The sequence below is a fragment of the Macaca thibetana genome, chromosome 18, assembly GCF_024542745.1.
Source record: "Macaca thibetana thibetana isolate TM-01 chromosome 18, ASM2454274v1, whole genome shotgun sequence".
In the NCBI taxonomy this organism is placed as follows: domain Eukaryota; kingdom Metazoa; phylum Chordata; class Mammalia; order Primates; family Cercopithecidae; genus Macaca; species Macaca thibetana.
In genome coordinates, this window is record NC_065595.1 from 16,090,115 (window position 1) to 16,114,408 (window position 24,294).

General features: G+C 42.0%; 1 protein-coding gene across 2 annotated transcripts; it reads right to left on the bottom strand.

The window, feature by feature from the left end:
- Positions 1 to 1,415: 1,415 nt before the first annotated feature.
- Positions 1,416 to 24,066, bottom strand: LOC126941461 (serpin B8). 2 transcript variants are annotated; one of them, XM_050768112.1, is made up of 7 exons: positions 23,594 to 24,066; positions 14,892 to 15,069; positions 13,434 to 13,571; positions 11,571 to 11,688; positions 9,725 to 9,867; positions 8,199 to 8,351; positions 1,416 to 3,941 (listed from the first exon to the last, which is right to left on the bottom strand). In XM_050768112.1, the coding sequence occupies exons 2-7, from the start codon at positions 15,057 to 15,059 to the stop codon at positions 3,537 to 3,539; spliced, it is 1,125 nt and encodes a 374-aa protein (XP_050624069.1). In that variant the 5' UTR covers positions 15,060 to 15,069; positions 23,594 to 24,066; the 3' UTR covers positions 1,416 to 3,536. The 2 variants fall into 2 exon arrangements, with proteins under 2 accessions (XP_050624069.1, XP_050624070.1); XM_050768113.1 differs by lacking the exon at positions 14,892 to 15,069.
- Between the last annotated feature and the right edge of the window lie 228 nt (positions 24,067 to 24,294).

The window sequence follows — 24,294 nt, forward strand, 5'->3', positions numbered from 1 at the left end:
ATACACTTAAGGATAAATCTGACAAAATTTGTGCCAGACGTGTATACTGAAAACTACAAAACTATGCTGAGACTAATTAATAAAAACCTAAAAGAAATGAGAAACTTACCTTGCTCATGGGTTGGAAGACTCAATATTGCTAACATGTCTATTCTCTCCAAACTGATGTTTAGAATTCACACAATCCTAATCAAAATTGCAGCAGGCTTTGTACAAGTCAACAAGCAAATTATAAAATTCACAGGGAAAGATCGAGGACTGAAAGCAGATAAAACAACGTTGAAAAATAAAGTTGGAAAACATGTCACTTAAGTGTTTTCAAAACTTATTATTAAGCTACAGTAATTCAGACAATGTGGAATTGACATCAAGATAGACAAGCAGATCAATAGAATCCAATAGAATCCAGAAATAGAACCACACATCCACGATCAGCTGATTTTTGACAAAGATGCAAAGGCAATTCAGTGGAAAATGGATAGTTTTTTCATCATATGAAAAACATGAACTCAAAATTGATCATAGGCCAAAAAGGAAAATCAAATCCTATAACACTTCTAGAAGAAACATAGGAGATCCTTGTGACCTTGGGTTAGGCAAAGCATTCCTTCAATATGACAACAAAAGCATTAAGCATAAACAAAGAAACAAAATGATCAAATGGACTTCATCAAAATCAAGAACTTCTGCTTTTTAAAGGCACTGTTATAAAAATGAAAATTGAAGCCATGAGCTGGGAGAAAAATGTTTGCAAATCCCATATATGATAAAAGATTTGGTAGTCATATCATGAGATTTCTCAAAATACAATAAGAAAACAAAAGGCTGGGTGCGGTGGCTCATGCCTGTAATCCCAGCACTTTGGAAGGCCAAGGTGGGCAGATCACCTGAGGTCTGAAGTTCAAAACCAGCCTGGCCAACATGGGGAACCCCTGTTTTTACTAAAAATACAAAAATTAGCTGGGTGTGGTGGCACACGCCTGTAGTCACAGCTACTCGGGGGGCTGAGGCAACGGAGAGAGACTCTGTCTCAAAAAATAAATAAATAAAAAATAAAGCAGGAAGCAATAAAATATTGATGAGACACTTAAAAAGACATTTCATCAAATAACATAAATGGATGGCATATAAGCACGTTTTTTAAAATGCTGAACATAATCAGGCATTAGGGAAATGCAACCTAAAACCGGTACACACTGAAAGTAACAACACTGGTAGTACCAAGTGTTGGTGAGGAGGCAGAACAACCAGAACTCTGCTAGGCTCTACTGGGAATGTTAAATGATACAACCACTTTGGAAGGCAATTTGGCAGATCCTTAAAAAGTTAAACTTATACCTTCCATATGACCCAGCCATTCTACTTCTATGTATCTATATGCAAAAGAAATGAAGACACATATCCACACAAAGATGTATATACATAAATGTTCATTAAAACTATATTTTCAATAGTGAAAATCTCAGTAACAACCTAAATGTTCATCAACAGGTAAATTTGTTAATCAACAAATCATGGTATATCTATACAAAGAAATGTTACTTACCAATAAAAGGAACAAACTATTGATATATACAGTAACATAAATGAATCTCAAAATAATTGTACTGATAGGAGTCATACTACAAAGCATAGATGATGCATGGTTCCATGCATGTAAATTTCTTTGAAAATGCAAATTATTCTATAGTGACAGAAAGAAGACCAGTAGTTGTCCGAGCAGATCAGTGGTTGGGACGGGACGGGAAGAGGGAGAAGGAAGAGTGAGAAATTACAAAGATGCAAGAAGGAATTTGGGAGTATGATAGATAGGTTCATTATCTTGAATATAGTGATGGTTTGTTTCATGGAAAATGTGTCAGAACTTATTGTATAGGTTAAATATGTGAAATGTATTCTGTGTCGATTGTACTGCAATAAAAGTATAAAGTTTTCTTCAAATTAGAGGTGGAAGTGAGAACAAAACTCACAGATGTATACCTTTCAGTCCTGTGGATTAATTTTTAGCCAAACCTGCTTTGGAAAACATGATTCCTGAAATGAATGTGGCCTCACAGAATATATCCTAGCTTGGTCAAATTTAAGTAAGAGCTGTAATATGAATGGTTCATGTAACTGTTAACCGTCAGTCAAAAACAGAGTCAGGAGTAACCACTGTTTAGTCCAACTCATTAAAGAAATAATAAAGCAGGCGGCAGTTAGTGGTAGTATAAATGGTGACATGAGTGAGTGTATAAACCAGTGGAACTTTCTAGGGACCAATTTGGAAGAAGTCTCAAAATGTGCTCAACTTTTATCTCGACAATACTATTCTTAGGAATTTTTAAAAATATATTAAGGATGTGAGCAAATATTTAGTATATCCAAAACAGTATCATATATATTTATTATTAATAATCTATTATTTATTAATAGAAAAAATTTTAATTACTCAAACTGTCTAAAATTAGATTCAATTATAGAAATCCAGCCACACAGTGGAATACTATGCACATGAAACTGATGATCTGGAAAGATCTTAAGGGAGGTTTTTCATAAGTAATGGAAGAAATAAGCTACTGAAGGATATGATTAACTTGTAATAAAATGCTTATAAGTTTCTATTTGCATACATATAATAGAAAGGATGTATATCACTATTAACAGCAGTGATTGCTGTGTGTTAGAATTGTGGGGGACTTAAATTTTTTTGGAGACTTTGCTGTAGTTTCCAAATTGCTGCCACAATACAATTTTATTTTTAGTCAGAAAAAAAGTAATGTATGGAGGTTCTTTCTTAAGGGGTGTGCTTGAGCCATGTTTGAGCATATATGATGAGTTAGAGGACTCAGTGGTGTGCTGTGTAAGTTCCTTTGGTATTTTGTGTATTTCAGAGGGAAAAGGAATAGAAAGGACGGCATAGCAAGTTTCAGATATTTGCCTCCTACCTCAGTCCTGAAGTGTATTGCTGAGTCCCTGAACTTGTATCTGAGGTTTATGGAAAGAAAAGAAGGAGCTGTTTCCATTACAGACTGTGTGAGACAGGGGCATGCAGAGCTGTCTATGCGACAGTGGCAGAAGCAGACCAGTATTTCAGCTGCATGTGAGACACAGGGTGGCTGCAGCTTTACTCTGTAGGGTTTGCCCTTCGCTTTGTGTGCAGTGTTGCCTGGGCACTGGTCCCCGTTCAGCATGGCAGTGGTGGTGGGCAGAGCTGGGCGGATAGAAGAGCACATAGAGGGCTGGCTCCTGAAGCCCTGAGATGCTCCTTAAGATCCCCTGAAACAATGGGCACAGACTTCAGTGAAGGCAGAGGCAATGGGAGGCACCCCAAACACTCCAAAACCAGCATAGCCTTCCCAGGCCCAAATTTCAGGCATCTGTGGCCTCAGTTATTCTCAGTGGCTCTGGAACCTTCAGCAAAGACATTCACACACTATTCAGTGCACACGCTTTATTTTGGCATTCAAGCCACTGCACCAGCTGGGTCACACGGAATGTTAACTAAGGCAAGGTAGGCCGAAGGAAAGGAGGGCATGTACAGCAATGGCTCCTCTTTACGGAGAAGAGAACCTGCCACAGAAAAAGATGCCGTTGGTTTTGTGGTGCCTGATGAAGAAAAGGAAAGGGTGGTCTGCACAGAATCTTGGCTCCATTCTGCTACACCGGGAATTCCTGACCACAGCAGTGGCTGCGGCAGCCTCTGTGCCTTCCTCATTGACCTCCACAAAGCACTTGTGGGCAACCTTGGACACAGGCACATTCTTCTTAGTTGACATTCCAGAAAAGTCTGCCTTGGCTTCATCAAAAGCATCGATCATTCCTAACCTTCGAAGGAAAGGCTCCAAGTCATAACTCTCCTCCAGCTTTAATCTGGGAAGGAAAACTTGAACCTTACTTTTTGTCAACTTTTCTGAATTTGTCCAGGCTTTGAATTTCTCATATGTAAGTGCTTTTTCCACCTAGGATAAGAAAGAGCCAAACCTTAATATTTAGATGACAATAGCCTGATACCCGCACACCTATTTGTTAGCCCTCCACTAATGACATGCAACTAGATGGTAAGTTCTGGTCCAAGAAAATCTGCAGATATTTTCTTTTATAAACACCAAGATTTTCTCCCAAATCTTCATCTTTTCCAAGTTTTATGGAGACAAGTGTAAAAGAGCTAGTAAATACCTGAGACAGGCAGAAATTTTTAATAAAAACAATTTGTACCTAACTCCTTTCAAATGTTAAAAACATTTTTTAGCAGTTTAGAAAATTCTAACCAATTCATTACATTAATCTTCACGCAGTACATATTACTGTGAGTGGGAGAGATTGTTTGACAAAAGATAAACAGCATGGCTCAGAACTCTGCTTCTGAGTCTAATCAGGCGACTATTCAGGGTTAAATCAGACGGCAACTCTTACAGAGCAAAGGAGAGGGAATTGGGTTTCATCTGAAGATGAAGGGAGGCATGAGAAGGGAGCACGAGACAAGAAATACCGAATTCAACAAGACTTCATCTGGTATCCTTGTTTGTCCTCTGCCTGTCCTGGAGTTAGCTTCAAATTCTTCAAGATCCATCACTCTTTCTATTTATCAGTAAGGTAGAAAGAAAAAAGGGAGAAAGGCCTTCCACTCGCATCTCCCCTTCCCTTTACCAACTGCAGCCCAGGTGGGTGCTCTTCTCCAATGAGCATTGTTTTGATTTTGACTCTATTTCTAGACTCTCCTAATTTTTTCATAAGTGGCCACAACAGATGTCATCCCTGACTTAGGGCAATAACTTTCTGATTCCAAAGGGAAGCCAGGGAAATCAAGCAGCCCACCCTCAACTTGTGTGCCAGAGCTGGCTCCTATCGATTGTTAAACCCTTCATAGCCTGAAGTCAGCCATGGTGGGAGTATTTACCATGTCATGAGAATCAGCAAACTTTGTAAATGAAGGCTACTCCCATCTCCCAGAGCTGGTTTACCAGTGCACTATTAGTCTTGCACCTCTTACCTTGCAAGTTTACCTTTTCCCTTCCTGGACTCTGCTGCTTTTCTGTCATAGTAAGACTTTTCTCTCCTCTTGTATAAGGTAAATTTCCCACTTGTACTTTAGACTTTTGCTATTCATAGTGTGGTCCCAAGCATCTGCATCACTTGGAATCTTGTTCCAAATGCAAGACCTCAGGCCACACTCCATTGCATCAAAATCTGTACTTTAACAAGATCACTAGAATCATATATGTGCATTAATGTTTGAGAATCACTGCCCAGATTGATCTCTACCCTCTTCCAGGACTTTTGTGCAATAATTATTGGGCTTTCAAGTAGATCTTCCATGCAGAATAAAGAATAATATTCCAATTGACCAGATGGATTCACAGCCGAATTCTACCTGAGGTACGAGGAGGAGCTGGTACCATTCCTTCTAAAACAATTCCAATCAATAGAAAAGGAGGGAATCCTCCCTAACTCATTTTATGAGGCCAACATCATCCTGATACCAAAACCTGGCAGAGACACAACAAAAAAAGAGAATTTTAGACCAATATCCCTGATGAACATCGATGCAAAAATCCTCAATAAAATACTGGCAAACCGAATCCAGCAGCACATCAAAAAGCTTATCCAACATGATCAAGTGGGCTTCATCCCTGGGATGCAAGGCTGGTTCAACATACGCAAATCAATAAATGTAATCCATGACATAAACAGAACCAAAGACAAAAACCACATGATTATCTCAATAGATGCAGAAAAGGCCTTTGACAAAATTCAACAGCCCTTCATGCTAAAAACTCTCAATAAATTTGGTATTGATGGAATGTACCTCGAAATAATAGGAGCTATTTATGACAAACCCACAGCCAATATCATACTGAATGGGCAAAAACTGGAAAAATTCCCTTTGAAAACTGGCACAAGACAGGGATGCCCTTTCTCACCACTCCTATTCAACACAGTGTTGGAAGTTCTGGCTAGGGCAATCAGGCAAGAGAAAGAAATTAAGGGTATTCAGTTAGGGAAAGAAGAAGTCAAATTGTCCCTGTTTTCAGATGACATGATTGTATATTTAGAAAACCCCATCATCTCAGCCCAAAATCTCCTTAAGCTGATAAGCAACTTCAGCAAAGTATCAGGAGACAAAATTAATGTGCAAAAATCACAAGCATTCTTATACATCAGTAACAGACAAACAGAGAGCCAAATCATGAATGAACTTCCATTCACAATTGCTTCAAAGGGAATAAAATACCTAGGGATCTAACTTACAAGGGATGTAAAGGACCTCTTCAAGGAGAACTACAAACCACTGCTCAGTGAAATAAAAAAGGACACAAACAAATGGAAGAACATACCATGCTCATGGATAGGAAGAATGAATATTGGGAAAATGGCGATACTGCCCAAGGTAATTTATAGATTCAATGCCATCCCCATCAAGCTACCAATGACTTTCTTCACAGAATTGGAAAAAAACTGCTTTAAAGTTCATATGGAGCCAAAAAGAGCCCGCATCGCCAAGACAATCCTAAGTCAAAAGAACAAAGCTGGAGGCATCACGCTACCTGACTTCAAACTATACTACAAGGCTACAGTAACCAAAACAGCATGGTACTGGTACCAAAACAGAGATATAAACCAATGGAACAGAACAGAGCCCTCAGAAATAATACCACACATCTACAGCCATCTGATCTTTGACAAAGCTGAGAAAAACAAGAAATGGGGAAAGGATTCCCTATTTAATAAATGGTGCTGTGAAAATTGGCTAGCCAAAAGCAGAAAGCTGAAACTGGATCCTTTCCTTACTCTTTATATGAAATTAATTCAAGATGGATTAGAGACTTAAATGTTAGACCTAATACCATAAAAACCCTAGAAGAAAACCTAGGTAATACCATTCAGGACATAGGCATGGGCAAGGACTTCATGTCTAAAACACCAAAAGCAACGGCAGCAAAGCCAAAATTGACAAATGGGATCTAATTAAACTAAAGAGCTTCTGCACAGCAAAAGAAACTACCATCAGAGGGAACAGGCAACCTACAGAATGGGAGAAAAATTTTGCAATCTATTCATCTGACAAAGGGCTAATATCCGGAACCTACAAAGAACTCAAACAAATTTACAAGAAAAAAACAACCCCATCAGAAAGTGGAGAAAGGATATGAATGACATTTCTCAAAAGAAGACATGCATACAGCCAACAGTCACATGAAAAAATGCTCGTCATCACTGGCCATCAGAGAAATGAAAATCAAAACCACAATGAGATACCATCTCACACCAGTTAGAATGGCAATCATTAAAAAGTCAGGAAACAACAGGTGCTGGAGAGGATGTGGAGAAATAGGAACACGTTTACACTGTTGGTGGGATTGTAAACTAGTTCAACCATTGTGGAAAACAGTATGGCGATTCCTCAAGGATCTAGAAATAGAAATACCATTGACCCAGACATCGCATTACTAGGTATATACCCAAAGGATTATAAATCATGCTGCTGTAAAGACACACGCACACGTATGTTTATTACAGCAGTATTCACAATAGCAAAGACTTGGAATCAACCCAAATGTCCATCAGTGACAGACTGGACTAAGAAAATGTGGCACATGTACACCATGGAATACTATGCAGCCATAAAAAAGGATGAGTTTGTGTCCTTTGTAGGGACATGGGTGCAGCTGGAAACCGTCACTCTCAGCAAACTTTCGCAAGAACAGAAAACCAAACACCGCATGTTCTCACTCATAGGTGGGAATTGAACAGTGAGATCACTTCGACATGGGAAGGGGAATATCACACACCCGGGCCTATCATGGGGAGGGGGCAGGGGGGAGGGATTGCACTGGGAGTTATACCTGATGTAAATGACGAGTTGATGGGTGCAGCACACCACCACGGCACATGTATACATATGTAACAAACCTGCACGTTGTGCACATGTACCCTAGAACTTAAAGTATAATAATAATAAAAAAAGAATATTCCAATTAACAATATATTTAGAACTCTCTCTTCTTAGGTTCATCAAAACGTGTCCACTCATATATGTATACACTCAATAGAAAAGCATGAACATATTCACCAAAAGACAAGCAATGATGTTCACCCAGCACTACATGTAATAACCCCAATTGGAAACTCCTCAAATACCAACTGGTAGATGGACGTAAAGAAATGAGCTCGGCTGGACTCCACAGACACTCAAAGACTCACTGCCTGGAGCTTACCACAGCGAGGTCCGTGTCATCATCGGGAAGCAGAATGATCATGCTCAGCTCCTCTTCCACATATGGCAGCTCCAGGACCTGGGTGTGCACCTCGTCCACATACCCCATTTTAAATTTAGCTTCCTTAAACATCATCTGCACTGTCTTTTTTTCCTAATAGAAACATGAAATTAAAATTAGATCACTGAAAAATGGGCATAATTTACTAAAAATAGGATACATCTAATTCACAGAAACTCTAGGTGTGTGTAATTTCTGTTTCTGCACGTTTATGCTGATGGATATAAAATCTTCATTAGTACATCTTAGTATGAAGAGAACAAACTATTGTTCCAGCAAATCAACTATTACCAGATGAGGGGTAAAAAAAAACAGTTTGGTAAATGGAGAAGGGCATAAAAATCTACATTATTCTTGGAAGAAGTTGTGTTTGCTTTTTTGAGAACATTCATAGAGAAGCTTTCTCATGGAAGCTTCCAACTAAAAATTATTTATTGAAATTAAGGTAAATATTCAGGCCCTTGGGCTGAAGGATCTGGTTAGAAAAGAGGTACAGTACAAACTCTGAAAAGTTGCCCAGGTGTAGAATTGGTTTTATGGCCTTGGTTTTCTTGGGAAGGGGACCTTGAAGAGATGTGTAAGGTCTGCTGTTTTTAAAGCCTGCATCAAATATATTTTTAACTTTCACATCTTTGTGCAATATGAAATTATCAGGTTGATGGATGTCAAATCCCAAGCTAACAACTATTGATACCAGTCATTTTCATATTCAAAAGGGAATGTAAAGTTAGGGCTTTACATCTGCTAACATCTTTTTCTTGTGTTCAGGATTGTATAACTTTGATTTTTAAGGCAATAAACAGGCATAGTTGCCACTGATATTGCAAAAAGGTATCTAACTAGCTATAGACAGTAATAGCATCATGTAAACATAATTCCAAGGCTTAGAAGAAATTCTTCTCCAATCCAAATCATATGACCAGAGATGGAAGGTAGATTTGATCAAAGATGGAAAAACAAAACCATCAATACCAAAATTAATTTTGTTTCTCTCCTCCTTCCTCCATTAAAGACATACAGGAGGCATTAAATTCATTCAGAAAAAAAGCCAGGCACAGTGGGTTATGCCTGTAATCCCAGAACTTTGGGAGGATAAGGCGGGTGTATCACTTGAGGCCAGGAGTTCGAGACCAATCTGGGCAATAGGACAAAACCTTGTCTCTACAAAAAATACAAAAATTAGCCAGGCCTGGTGGTGTGCACCTGTAATCCCAGCTACTTGGGAAGTTAAGGTTGAGTGATCATTTGCGCCTGGGAGGTGGAGGCTGCAGTGAGCTGAGATTGCACCACTGCACTCCAGCCTGGGTGACAGAAAGAGACCCCGTCTCAAAGAAAATAAAATAATATAATTCAGAAATAGATTAAAATCAAGATCATGTCAAATAAATTATTCATTTTTCTAAAAGAATATTTCCTAAAATATTACTTTAAGAAAGTAGCAGTATATCTGAAAACTCTTTCCTTACCTCATTGGTTTTAAAGAGCATCCCCCTTGTGTACTTTCTGTCAAATTGCTCATTCCACTTTCCCTTGAAATAGATGGCATTCACAAGGACCAGCTTTGTCAGGGGACCGACTGTCCCAGCATCCAGTACCTCTGAAATCTTACCTATAAAGAATATGAGAGCTTATTGCAATTTGTGGGGAAACAAGCATTATTTTACAAAAATCCCTTTGACGCCTAAGGCAGGGGCTTGAGAGAGAGCCTGGAGTTCTGTCTTTCTGGCCACCCGATGAATTGGGCGATGGTGTTTAGCAGTGTGGCATACACAGTGTATCGTTCGTGCTTAAGAAAAAAGCCTTGAAGTAGGAAGGGCAACTATCATTTTGCCCTCAATTTACGGATGTAGAAATTCAGGATCAGAGCATTTGCCAGACTTTTTTGCCTAGTGCACACAGGTGACAAGTGGCTGAGTTGAGAACATCACCTCAGAGTCTTGATTCTGACTATGGGGTAGTCAACCTTGGCACTATCATATCCAAGCCTCACCACTATTGTCATCTTAAGCCAAATAATTCTTTGTTATGGGGGCTGTCTTGGGCATTGTAGGACGTTTAGCCAGCAGCATTTCTTCCAATTTTGACAACCAAGACTATCTTCAGCCATTATCTAATGGCACCTGGAAGGCAAAGCCACCCCTAGTTGAGGATCATTGCTCTATACATATATTCTAACCTCATCAGACAAGGAAAGGCTTCCAAAGGATGAGAGAACATAGACCAGTCAATGGGAGAAGGCAGCGTCTCTGAAAGGGGTGAATGGGGCAAAGGAATTAGGGGGATGGAATAGAGGGGCCCAAGTTGAGCTGTCCAATGAGAGGGTAACAAGGTCATCTCCAAGGTCCCCTCCAGCTCTAATATTCTGGGGGTCAGCCTAAGGGAAGGAAGGGTATAAGCAGCCCTGGAAGAGAAGTGACAGGTATAGAGCAGTGGGGAGAAGCTTCTAGATTCCTCAGGTGACAGTACTGCTGGAACAACTGGAGAGACCACTGGGCAGATGACATATGAAAACACGAAAGGCTCTTCCCTTCCCATGGTAATTATTTTATTGGCTTTCAGTAGAACCACGGGCATTACTTCTGTTAGACACACAGCGGTTGTGACATAGAGATGGAATGGATGTGATAATGAGGGCTAGGTTGGCCCCTGAAACACGTGACTTAATTCCTCCACTCTTTACAAGTACCTAAATTACTTGTTAGGTATTTAGGATGCTTTCAAGGATGCCTCCCCTTTTTCCTACTGAAGTAAAGAACTGGCAGAAATATTTCTGGTGGGATGGAGTGTGGTCTGGGCAGGGAACACTGCAGGCTCCATGTTGCCGCACGTCCAGAATAGGGAGCATATTCAGAAAAGGCCGCACTCTGAGAGCAAATGTAGCCACGGCCAAGTTAAAAAGGAAGGAGAAGGCTGCAGATCAAACTACTAAGTTGTCCCCATGACCACAGGGAGGAGATAACATGAGAGCCCTCTTTAAGCTGCAACTTAATTGAACGCCACTCCGTCTCCGAGCATGGAAGGGCCTCTCAGAGAGAAGATTAACAGGATTCCAAGGAGGAACTATTTTCCAGGGATTTTCCAGCATGGTCCACAGGGGAGGAGGTCTGAGATTCAACATTAGTTTTAGAAATTAGTACTTCATGATCTGATAAGAAACGACAGAATTGCATTGTTGGCCTGCAAACTCAGCAATACACACAAACAGGCCTGTGGTAAGCAGATCACAGTGGCAACACCATGGAGGTCCCATCCCAGCCAATCTCAGCCTCGCTGCGTAGTAATTCCAAATCCACAGAAATGAAACTGTCTCACCTTCAGTCTTTTCTGCCACCCAGTCATTTATATGTTTCCTGCACTCTTCCGTGTCTTCAGCAAAGGACAGCTCCTCCAGCTCTGCCTGATAGAACTTCTGACAGGATTCTTTAAAGTCCTGCAAACACAAAACACTGAGTTTGGTCTCATTTGGTAAAGGCTCCCACAAATGCAAAAGCATTTTGTTTTCTCTTACTGCGTTTCTACCGTAAGTGCTTGGACAGGTCACACTGCACTTCATGGTGCATGCATGCAATTAACGAAAACCTATTCTTCCCTGGTACTGGGCAAAGTGCTTGGTTTGAGGAGGTCCACAGCCTGAGAAGAGGCAGCTGAGACACCCAGACACTTACAGGACATCATGAGCTGCCACTATCCACATAACAGCCCAGAAGCATCCCTGTCAAACACTGCACTGACTTTAATATTGCTTCCCTCACTAGGCAGTCTAACACACTGTTACTCATTTTGCATCACCAGCACAGACTACAGTATTGTGGTTTTGGGTAAATGAGAGGCTTTATAAGGGAACTAGACTGTTAAGAAATCGGGTTGAACTGCAAAGAAGGAAATAGCATTTTAGATCTGGGTTATACGGTTGGTTGGAAGAATACAGAGCAAGGAAGGCCCCATGGGAATGGAGGGTGATAGGCCTGGATCATAGTGTGTATGTGCAACTGGGTCCATACATGTGCGTGCATGTGAACATCTGTGTGCATGGGTGCATATGTTTGTGCTTGTGCACCTGCATGTGTGTGGATTGCATGTATGTTTGTATGTGTGTGTGTTTGTGTGTATCAGGAAGGGGATTAAGGGAAACAGTGGCAGGGAAAGAGCCTTGAAATGTAAGTTGGGGTCCAATCAGAAAAGGCCCGTACCCAATACATTAAAACCCAGATAACCCACCTCACAAAAACCTGGCTTCAGATATAACAGGCCTGGAAACTGGCTCCCAGCCTCTGTCCATTCCATGTTCTCAAATACTTTAATTTCAGCCAAATAAAGAGGATATAGAGGGAAGGAAGAGACAAGCCACCAAGAAAAGTAGAGGTTGGTTCCCTGTGTTCCCATTATTATAACAGTAGAAGATCAGGCTAAACTTCAAAAATGAAATGGATTCACCAGGAAATTCCTGGATCCAGAGTCACTTTCTGAGGTAGATAAACCTAGAGCAGGCATATTCCGGGAACAGCACCCAGCAGCTACCAGGACAGGGATGTATTTGAACCTTAGAGGAGCCCTCTCAGAACCTCCAGCCAATAGGATGGCCCAGTTTGCTGTGATTGGTTCAATAATTTCCAGACAACATCACCCTGCATATTATGTGGCATAATTTTTGAACCTCACTGATTGTATTATGCCAGGCTGGACTCGGGAACCTTGGAATTACATGCCTAAGTAAATAGGAACTACTTAAATTTAAAACCTCAGTTTTATGAACAGATTTTCATTTTAGAAAGACAATTGTGTCAGTTGTAGATGCAATTCAGAAGAGGGGGGCAAATTTAAGAGAATTTGAGAGGCTGTCTCAGCAGGAGGCAGCCCAATAACCACACATGGGACTGGGGAGGAGCTCTGTACAGCACATCAAATGATGTAGTCACTCAGGCATAGGGAATTAAGGTGGAGAAGCAGGGCTGCGTGCAGGAGAACTGACATATTGGGATTGATAACAGGGATGGGTGTATCAGAAACAATTTACAAAGGACATAATTCAGAAGCCATCATAAAATCTAAAATTGTAATTTCAGAAGTATAATTCCAAGCACATTTTAAGTCAGTACAGTTATACTTGATTCTCTACTCTTCTGTAGTCTAACTTATTTTCAATTTCTTTTTCATCAATATATGAATACTACTTACTGGAAGGAAATCACACGTCTTTTCTCCAAAGAGCCTGTTGGCAGTTCTAAGCAAGTACTGAGTGCCAGTTCTGTTAACTTCACTGAGAAGTGACTGGAAACCTTGGTGAATATCTCCGTCCTTGTACAAACAAAGTGCCTGGGAACAGAAACCAACACTGACTTTTAACACTGCCATTATACTCTCCCAAAGAGCTTCCTCCAAACAACAAAAAAAAATCACACAGGATCCTACTCTAAAAAGGTTTGGCCTAATTCTCTAGCACAGGGTTTCTCAACATGGGCAATGTAGCACTGACACTTGGGGCCAGGACACTTCCTGGTCTCACATAAGCGTTGTAGGATTTTTGCAGCACTTCTGGCTTCTATCCACTAGATGTCAGTAGCACCTCTCAGTTATGGGATCTAAAACTTCAGGTCTTGGCAAGGGTCCCCAGGAAGGAAAAATTCACCCACCGACCCCTACCTCCCACCCCCCAGGTGAGAACCACTAGTCTAGCAAATGTATTCATCCCAGCAAGGCACTGTGCAATAATTCAGGGGGAAGGCAGAGCAGAAAAAAGTAACTGGGATGAATTACGACTCAGGTAATACAAACAAAAGCAGCAATAAAACTAAAAATGTTTCATCTGCAATTTACAGAAGTTCTCCAGACCATATTATAAATTAAATGTCAAGTCAGAGTGAGAATTAAGGTTGTTCCTATATCTCTCAATCACTTGCAGTCCAAAGCCTCACTCCTCCAGTCAGTTGAAAGAAACAACCACAGAAGGATGTCAACTGGGGTCCCTAGGTGCATTTTAGGAGATTGTCTATACACCTCTGATATTGGTGGTAAAGTGACATCCATTTGGCAATTATCTCGGACATTTTCACCAATAGTCAGAGAACTATTCCTAAAGTATTATCTCCCACCTCGTTTGTAGATAAGGTTATATATACATCACCAGTTTGAATCAAACAGATTATATATTCCTCTAAATCACTCCAGAAGATATAAGTCTACGCTTGTATTACGTTCCTTTCCCAGGATGCATAATCGTGCACTAAAAATAACCCACTTAACAAAAAGTTCATCTAGGCAGCTGCATGTCTATTTAAAATATAATGTTAGCAAAAGTTTAAAATGTAACAAGGTTGGAATATTTTGCCTTCATGCGGGACAGAATGATAGTTTATCTTACTTATCAAAGGTGTGAATTTGCCAGACTGTACTGATGGTCTGATCTAGAGAAAATAACTCTATGCCTTGATTTCTCTCAAAAATATCGGAGGAGGTGATCTGTCTAACATATTTCACCTTTCTACCCCTTTCTGCTCTTCTCCACTGCCGTGCCGCTCCCCTTTCCACCTCCAGCTCCACAGGCTTTCATCAGCTGTAGCAAAAGTACAGAAAGACAATTCGACGGAAGCACAGGGAAACATGCCGTTCTCCTTCCTTTGCGACACGCACACATACCTGGGACATCTGGGCTGCGGTGCTTCCCTTTGCCCCCATGAAGACCATGGCCAGGGCAGAGGAGATGCTCATGGGAGAGAAGAATACATTTCTTGAGTTGTCCTCTTCCCCTAATATTTTAAATAAGCTGATGGCAAAAGTGCCATTTGCTTCACAGAGGTCATCCATCAGGGAACGTCTGCATCAAAGGCACAGCACAGAAAAGCACATCAGCCAAGCCCTCCTGTGGCCACACAGTCATTCGTCCCCGAGTCAGCAGACACTGAGGTGGTAGGTGGAATAACCACCCCCCAAAGGACTTCCACTCCTAATTCCCAAAACGTGACAACATGATCTTCCCTGGCAATAAGGACTTTGCAAATGGTACTCAATTAAGTATTTTGAGATGTGAGATTATCCTGAGTTATCCCAGTGGACTCAATGGAATCATGAGGGTCCTTATAAGAGAGACGCAGGAGGGTCAGAGTCGGAGATGGAGACGTGAGGACAGAAGCAGAGGTCAGAGTGGTAGGGGCCACTGATGAAGGAATGTGACCTCCTTGAGAAGCCAGAAAAAGCAAAGAAACAGATTTTCTCCTAGAGATTCCCGAAAATAACATTGCTCTGCTGTACCATTTTGGACTTAGGACTTCCAGACCTGTAAGATAATAAATGTGTGTTGTTTTCAGCCACTAAATGTGTGGTAAAGGGTTACCACACCAATAGGAAACAAAAACACTGGTTTATTCATAAAATAGCCAATCTCAGGGCCCATGACTGGTACCCCTCTTAGCAACAGGGGCACAGACACTCTCCAAGACCTGTTTACTTGCTCCCCTGGTGTAGCAGCAGCCAAAAGGTCTTGGTGCGGATGGGTGTGGTGGGTCACACCTGTAATCCCGGCACTTTGTAAGCCTGAGGTGGGCAGATCACTTGAGGTCAGCAGTTTGAGACCAGCCTGGCCAACAAGGTGAAACCACATCTCTATTGAAAATTCAAAAATTGGCCGGGCGCGGTGGCTCACGCCTGTAATCCAGCACTTTGGGAGGCCGAGGCGGGCGGATCACAAGGTCAGGAGATCGAGACCACGGTGAAACCCCGTCTCTACTAAAAATACAAAAAATTAGCCGGGCGCGGTTGTGGGCGCCTGTAGTCCCAGCTACTCGGGAGGCTGAGGCAGGAGAATGGCGTGAACCCGGGAGGCGGAGCTTGCAGTGAGCCGAGATCGCGCCACTGCACTCCAGCCTGGGCTGGGCGACAGAGCGAGACTCCGTCTCAAAAAAAAAAAAAAAAAAAAAAAAAAAAAAAATTCAAAAATTATCCAGGCACGGTGGTGGGCAACTGTAATCCCAGCTACTTGGAAGGCTGATGCCGGAGAATCGCTTGAGCCCTAGGAGGTGGAGGCTGCAGAGAGCCAAGATCGTGCCACTGCACTCCAGCCTGGGCAACAGAGTGAGACCCCATCTCAGAAAACAAAACAAAACAAAACAAAAACAAAACAAACAACAACAAAAATCTTGGTGCCAGGCACTGTTTTCAGCACTTTCCGTTATCACCCAACAACACATGAGGTCAGTACAATTATTGCCCCACTTTAGAGATGAGAAGACTGAGTGAGGTTTAGTAACTCATTCCAGAACCCTCAAGTAGTCATAAACACCTGGAACCCACAGTTTGATTCCAGAGCCTGAATTCTTAATCATCACACAAAATCCCCCCATTGCTGCTCATTATCTTTCAGTTTAATGTCTACAACATAATCTATAAAGAATGTTTTAAACTTATAAATGTAGTTCTTTATCAATAAAAACTATTTCTGTCATCACATCCTGTGAAAATAGCTAGATTCATTTCACCAAATGTGGAGAGTTTGTTTGAAATAGGCTGACCGAAAATATGGGGCTACCGGAAAGACAAAAATACATTACTTTTCAAGGTGACTCCAAACAGATGTCCCATTATCCCCAAGAGCTGCTGAAACTGGGTTATGGAGTGGCAAAGAAAGCCCATAGGTGTGGATATAAAATATGAAGCCCCAATCTGGTCATTGGGTGAGCACTTTTAATTAGGTGCATTGATTTTTGATTCCTCCTGGCTAAGAGAGTCTTAACATTCCCCTCAGCTTTAATAAACTTTAGACAACCCGAACTTGACTAAATAAACAAACTAAACAGGCTTCCTCCTGCCTCTAGGCCCTTTCTTCCTTTTTCTTAAAGCATTTTATTTAGAGAACTTGTCATTGTAAATTCTTTATCAGCCCCTTTGAGATGTAAATCTTTTTTAAACGCTTCTTGCTAGTTTTACATCCCAGGACAGGTCTTTGTTTACATCCCAGGACAGTCTTTCTCAAAGACCTGGACGCCATCCCTTTGAAATGTAGTTATCAAGAAAGATATCATCCCTATCAACCAGTTCTGTGGAAGGTGGAAGCCTAACGGAGGGGGGCACCTTGCTTAAAGTGCTAAAAAGCTATTACAGCTTACTATTAATTATTATAATTTTAGTACTTTTTTTTCAGACGGAGTCTCACTCTGTCGCACATTATTACAAGTCCTACATTATTGTTCATTTCTATCAAGCCTTATAAAACTTGGGCTATTATTTCACAAAATATTACAGTTCACCAACTCATCTCAATTTCCCTGAGCCTTTTTGCTCTTACAATTGAGAACATTTGGGAAAATAAAAGGACAAATCATTATCTATAGTCTCATGATCTTACAAGACATTTTCTCTATTATATTATCCTTTTTTTCATAAACATGTATAATGTTTAACTGAAAAAATGTAAAGTCAAACAAGAAAAATATGCTCCAGTTTTGAAAATTAGCAAATGAGCAAAACAAAAAGTCCTGGAAACTCTATCTAGAGATATAAATCATCGTGCATGTGTTCATTTCCGTAAACAGATGGAGCCTCATCCAGTTTCCCAGTGGCCTACAAAGTGCCTGGTGCAGCAGCTTTGAAACTGTATCCACCTTATTGGGGGTCTTGGACGGGTCTTCTGGTCTCTTAGGGCACAAGAGGAAAGGGGAATTGAGTGGCTGAGACAGGGAAGTGGGGAACAACTGTATTAACCAAAGTATCTTCACTGTTGGATGTTTTGCTTCCTCCTAAGATATTTTGCTTACTCCTAAGATATTTTTAAACAGAAGGGTGTCTCTTACTTAAACACAAAAGTGAGCTTATATTTTTTTAAAAGTGTAAAGGCAACACCTTAAATATAGAACAACAGTCTAAAGCAGTGCAAATTCTTTAAAGTTTAAAATAAATGTTAGTGCCGTTCAGAAAAAAAACAAGTAGGGTTAGGGTTATGGTTAGGGTTCAAAAAACTAAGTAAAATAAATGTGAACCAAGAAAACACAATCATGGCATAATTTGCACCACAGTACTCTATACTTAATAGGTTGTTTCTTATGGAACCAAATGTTCCGGTTCCTCACTATCCTCACATCATAAGGCCTCTCCGGAGCTTACAGTAGGGCCTGCAGATGTTGGAAGCCAGAGGAGTCTGTGCAGGCAAGTCCCGGGGTCCCTCATGACCTCATCTTTCACTTGAGGACGTTTCAGAGACTGGGAGGCAGGAAGAAATAGTCAAACTTCATAGAACTGGGCCCACCAGAAGGTGGCACCAAAGAAACTTAAAGATGGAGAGAATTAGGTAAACTGGGTAAGACAGAGACACAAATAAATTTGGATTTGATCCAACCTTAGCATAAGAGCTTTGGACTCAGGGTGAAGCAAGCATGAACTTAGGTTGGCGTGTGTGTGTGTAGGTGTGTCTCATCATCCTGTCTGAACTACTGAATCAATAGTTTCAATAGTTCTGAATGAACTGAACTATCGCATCAATCTCATTTTTACATTTTAACTGCTCTTAGTTGCAAACCGCTACTTCTGATTTCTTCCATCTTCCCTCTTCCTTCATCTCATGTCCCCACTTCCATTCCTTTTCAACACTCAGGTGCTGGTCAGTATGTGGTATTTCCCATCAATATCTACCCTGCAGCCACAATACACATGCACACACTCACATACAAGTGTACCCCCTTGGCCTCTGCTCAGGTCAGAAGTCAGGCAGGGGAGAAAACCAGGTAACAGAATGACTCTTCCCCGCTGTCTTCCTCTCAAATCTCATTTGGACATTATGGTTTTTAGAAGGATTGGAAGTTTAAACAAAATGGATTTTACCCAATATATCTAAAAAGCAATTAATTTTAATACAAAATAATACTTTAGATGTCAATGCCACAATTAGATTATGATATAAAAAAACAGGAATCAGAAGTTTTTATTTCCAGCCAACCAAATAAATTGGCATTAAACTAGTTTTTCCTTTACAGGCGAACAAACAAGGACAGAGGCAATTAAATGCCATCTGCAGGACTCACAGAAAAAGTGACAGTCAGCCCTAAAAGCAAGCCTTACGTTTCCAAGTACATGATATTGTTCTCCTGGGAGCCCCAAATACCTATGAACTCCCTCCTCCACTCCCCCTCCCCATACAACATCCAAAAGTGAGTTTACTCAAAGAGCATTTATGTAGAATGTTCATTACCTGTTTTGGGAGGAGACAATGAAAAATAAATGCCATAATCCCTTACCAGAAGCTTGCACCCTAAAGAAGACACACATATAGAAATGCGTACTTTCAAGCCAGTAAGGTGCTCTATAACAGGATAATTTTCAAAGTGCTAAGGAAGTCCTCAGAAAAGAAAAAAAAAAAAGAAAAGAAAACCACCTCTACAGAATCCTGGAAAGACCTTCCAGAGAAGCTGGCTGAAGCTGGCTTTAAAAGCTGGGCAGGCCAAGCTAATTTATAGATTCAATGCCATCCCCATCAAGCTACCAATGACTTTCTTCACAGAATTGGAGAAAACTACTTTGGAACCAAAAAAGAGCTCACATTGCCAAGACAATCCTAAGCCAAAAGAACAAAGTTGGAGGCATAACACCACCTGACTTCAAACTATACTACAAGGCTACAGTAACCAAAACAGCATGGTACTGGTACCAAAACAGAGATAATAGACCAACGGAACAGAACAGAGGCCTCAGAAATAACACCACACATCTACAACCATCAGATCTTTGGCAAACCTGACAAAAACAAGAAATGGGGAAAAGATTCCCTATTTAATAAATGGTGCTGGGAAAATTGGCATATGTAGAAAGCTGAAACTGGATCTCTTCCTTACATCTTATAGAAAAATTAATTCAAGATGGATTGAAGATTTAAATGTTAGACCTAAAACCATAAAAACCCTAGAAGAAAACCTAGGCAATACCATTCAGGACATAGGCATGGGCAAGGACTTCATGACTAAAACACTAAAAGCAATGGCAAAAAAAAAAAAAAAAAAAAAAAAAAAAAAGCCAAAATAGACAAATGGGATCTAATTAAACTAAACAGCTCCTGCAAAGCAAAAGAAACTACCATCAGAGTGAACAGGCAACCTACAGAATGGGAGAAAATTTTTGCAATCTACCCATCTGACAAAGGGCTAATATCCAGAATCTACAAAGGACTCAAACAAATTTACAAGAAAAAAACAACCCCATCAAAAAGTGGGCAAAGGATAAGAACAGACACTTCTCAAAAGAAGACATTTATGCAGCTAACAGACACATGAAAAAAAAAATGCTCATCATCACTGGTCATCAGAGAAATGCAAATCAAAACCACAATGAGATACCATCTCACGCCAATTAGAATGGCGATCATAAAAAAGTCAGGAAACAACAGATGCTGAAGATGTGGAGAAATAGGAATGCTTTTACACTGTTGGTAGGAGTGTAAATTAGTTCAACCATTGTGGAAGACAGTGTGGTGATTCCTCAAGGATCTAGAACTAGAAATACCATTTGATCCAGCCATCCCATTACTGGGTATATACCCAAAGGATTATAAATCATGCTGCTATAAAGACACATGCACATGTATATTTATTGTGGCACTATTCACAATAGCAGAGACTTGGAACCAACTCAAATGTCCATCAATGATAGACTGGATTAAGAAAATGTGGCACATATACACCATGGAAAAGTATGCAGCCATAAAAAAACAATGAGTTTGTGTCCTTTGCAGGGACATGGATGAAGCTGGAAACCATCATTCTCAGCAAATTATCACAAAGACAGAAAAGCAAACAGCACTCATAGGTGGGAAATGAACAATGAGAACACTTGGACACAGGGCAGGGACATCACACACCAGTGCCTGTGGGGTGAAGGGGGGGGTGGGGGAGGAATGGCATTAGGAGAAATACCTAATGTAAATGACGAGTTGATGGGTGCAGCAAACCAACATGGCTCATGTATACCTATGTATCAAACCCGCACATTGTGCGCACGTACCCTAGAACTTAAAGTACAATAATAATAAAAAAGAAATAACCCAAATGTCCATCAAAAACAGAATGGATAAATGGATTGTGGTATATTAGTATAATGGAATACAGACCAATAAAAACTAAAAGAACCACAGCTGTAAGTTCTTCTAGTTTTTGACGTGGACAATTCCCACAAATAATGTATTAAAGGAGCAAGCCACAGAGTAATGCAGTATTATTCCATACACATAAAGTTCAAAACCAGGCTAAACTAAATCATTCTTGATGCATGTGTACGTAGTGAAACTGTCAAGAAAAGCAACGTCGTTATTACCATGAAACTCAGGAAGGTGGGGATATAGAGGGGAGGGAAGCGGATGCGATGAGGGAGGAGGGTGTCATCAGTAGGGAAACAGGCAGGGCCTCCATCGATGACAATATTCCAGTTATTAAACTGGGTGATGGGTTGTACTGCTGTTCTTTATAATTTAATACACATTTTAAATGTTCTTTTGTATTTATTCCATAGGTAATAAAACTTATTAAAACCACATATCAAAAAAATAAAAAATAAATAAAAAATAAAAGCTGGGCAGGCATTTCATGGGTGGTGAAATGGGGGATGCAAATAATAGGCTGAGGAATTAGCAGGGGCCAAGAATGTGGCAGGAAGACAAAGGGCATGGTTTGTGCGGTGTCCCTGGGGTGGGTTTCCATGGTTTCCTGTGAGCCACGTAGTAGTGAGATAGGATGGACCCTTATGCCACATTTAGGAGTTTGAACTTGAGATTATGGTCTGGAAAGCCATGCATGGTTTTTAAACAAACGTCTCATCTGAGTGCATTGGGGCTTTAGAAAGATGATCCGGCTCAGTATTCGGTCTGAAAAGAGGCTGGGGAGCTGGCGGGTAGGCCACCACCATGGGCCGGGGACTGCTGGGGATTCTCTGAAATAGAGAAGTGGGGGCTGGAATTGCCAGGCAGAGTGGCAGCTCACACAGGGATACAGCGCAGGAGGGTGAAGTCCCGAGGTGCCTAGCTGTTATAAATTCATACTTAGGGTGGGTCATGAACCATCGGAATTTTATATGAGGAGTCAGGCTGGAATGGGGAATATGACTTGTTCCATTTGAGATGTGTGGAACACATCATACCAGGTAAACCTGTCACAAAGACAGCCAAGGATGTTTGTAAACACAGTTAGGGACTGGGGATGAGTAGGCGGTCCAGAGCCGGAGACCTGGGGCCACCAGCATCCTGATTCCGAGAGGTACCATGAAAATGGATGAAACTAAGCAGAATATCTAGTGGAGGCACAAGAGAAGAAATCCACCTATTTCTGGGGCATTTCAAATATACGGAGGTAGTAAAAGGAAGAGACAGAGAGCGACGGAGAGAGAGCCAGTGCGCGAAAGGGAGACTTCGACCCAGCCATCAGGATGTGCTGGCAGAACTGGGGAGACGAGTCTGCCCCTCCGAGGGGACCCAGGGAAGAGGGCGCGGTCTACGCAGAGCCGGAGGCAGGGAAGCCGGAGGGGCCCGGAGAGCAGCCCTGGGTGAGGCCGTTTGGAATGCGGAGGTCTCAGGAGTGGAGCAGCAGCCAGAGGACTGAGAGTGTCTGGAAAGTGAGGAATTGGTTAAAGTAACGCCGGTGGGTGGCTGCGACACAGAGGGGCGTAGGTGAAGAAGCACCCACCCCCCAAATCCCGTTTGACAGGAAGCCAATGAAGAAGGGAATATGAGAGATACAGAAAAATGAAGGCAGGGATGGAAAGAACGGAGGGAGGGGACAGGGAGGGGAGGAGAAGGTGCAACCAATAGGCGGTAAGCACAGGAGCAGGCGTGGGTGCCAGCGGAGCAGGGACTCGGCGCCTCCTCGATCTACCCCAGGCGCCCCGGAAATTCCAGGCCCGGCAGTCTGCACTCCCGGAGCCTCCTCCGCAGCCGCGGCTCCTCCCGGTCGCCCTACCCCGGCTCGCGCCCGAGCTTCCGGCGCTTCCAAACCCACTGCTCGCGTCACCCGCCGCTCCCACCAGGCAGCAAATCGCAGGCGGAGAAACAGACGCTCCCTCTCTAGGGGCAGCTTCCGAGTCAGGAAGGGTCTGCGCGCTCCTGCTCTCTGGGCCCGGCCCTCGGCCTGGGCCGGGTCTCTCGGTGGGGCTCGGGACCCCGGCTGGTGCCAGGGCGACCCCCACAGCCCCGCGACTCTCTTTCCCGGCCGCCTCCCACCGTCATTCCCCTACTTCCTGCTCGCCTTTGCCTCGCTCTGAGTCCTGCTTTGGCCTTCCTCTCTCCCGCCTCTCTCCCGCGCTCCAGGGAAGAGGTGGCCGCCGCGGGAACCTGGGCACCTGCGTGCCTGCCCCGCCCGGTACCTGGGAGAGGCCCCCACCTCCTGCTGCTGCCGCCGCCGCTGCTGCTTCGACTATTCCTCCTTTGTAGATGCTTCACGACCGCCTTGATTGAGGGCAAGGCTTCCGGCAGATGACTCAGAACCGTTCGATTGCGCTGGCCTGTGCAATCCCTGATTCTTTGGGCCTGTGTGGATGTCTGCGGGCACCGGAGAGAGGGCCAGTGACTGGTCCTTGGAGGGTGGTTGTGGAAGGCTTTGCTCAACAGGAGATTGGTTTGTTTTTCTGGGTTGGTATGTTCAGTATCCGTGTTTCGGGTGTGTGTATGCAAGAGCACTCTCAAAGTGAGGACTTTGAAAATGAACTAAAGGCAAAATCAGAGGTTAAAGTTGCTAAAGTCAGCAGTTTCCAAGCTGTTTTGGCGTGACACCCATCAACACAAGTTTCCACACGCATCCCCAATGGATCGCTATGAATGTATACGTAATAATGTGCTCAATACTAATGTATTCTAAATGCTATAAAACATATAAACAAATTTAGATTTGGATTGACAGCAGTGATGGGGGAAAAGGTCTCAGGAAATGGACTGATATAAATGGAATAAAGACAGCATTGGTTGTACTTACTAAACCTTGACATTTGATTTTCAGTACATATACTAATCACTCAAAGATATTTGATTGGAATCTAATTAGTAAAAATCTATCCTCTTGAAACCAGTTTTTAAAAAGAATTTAAT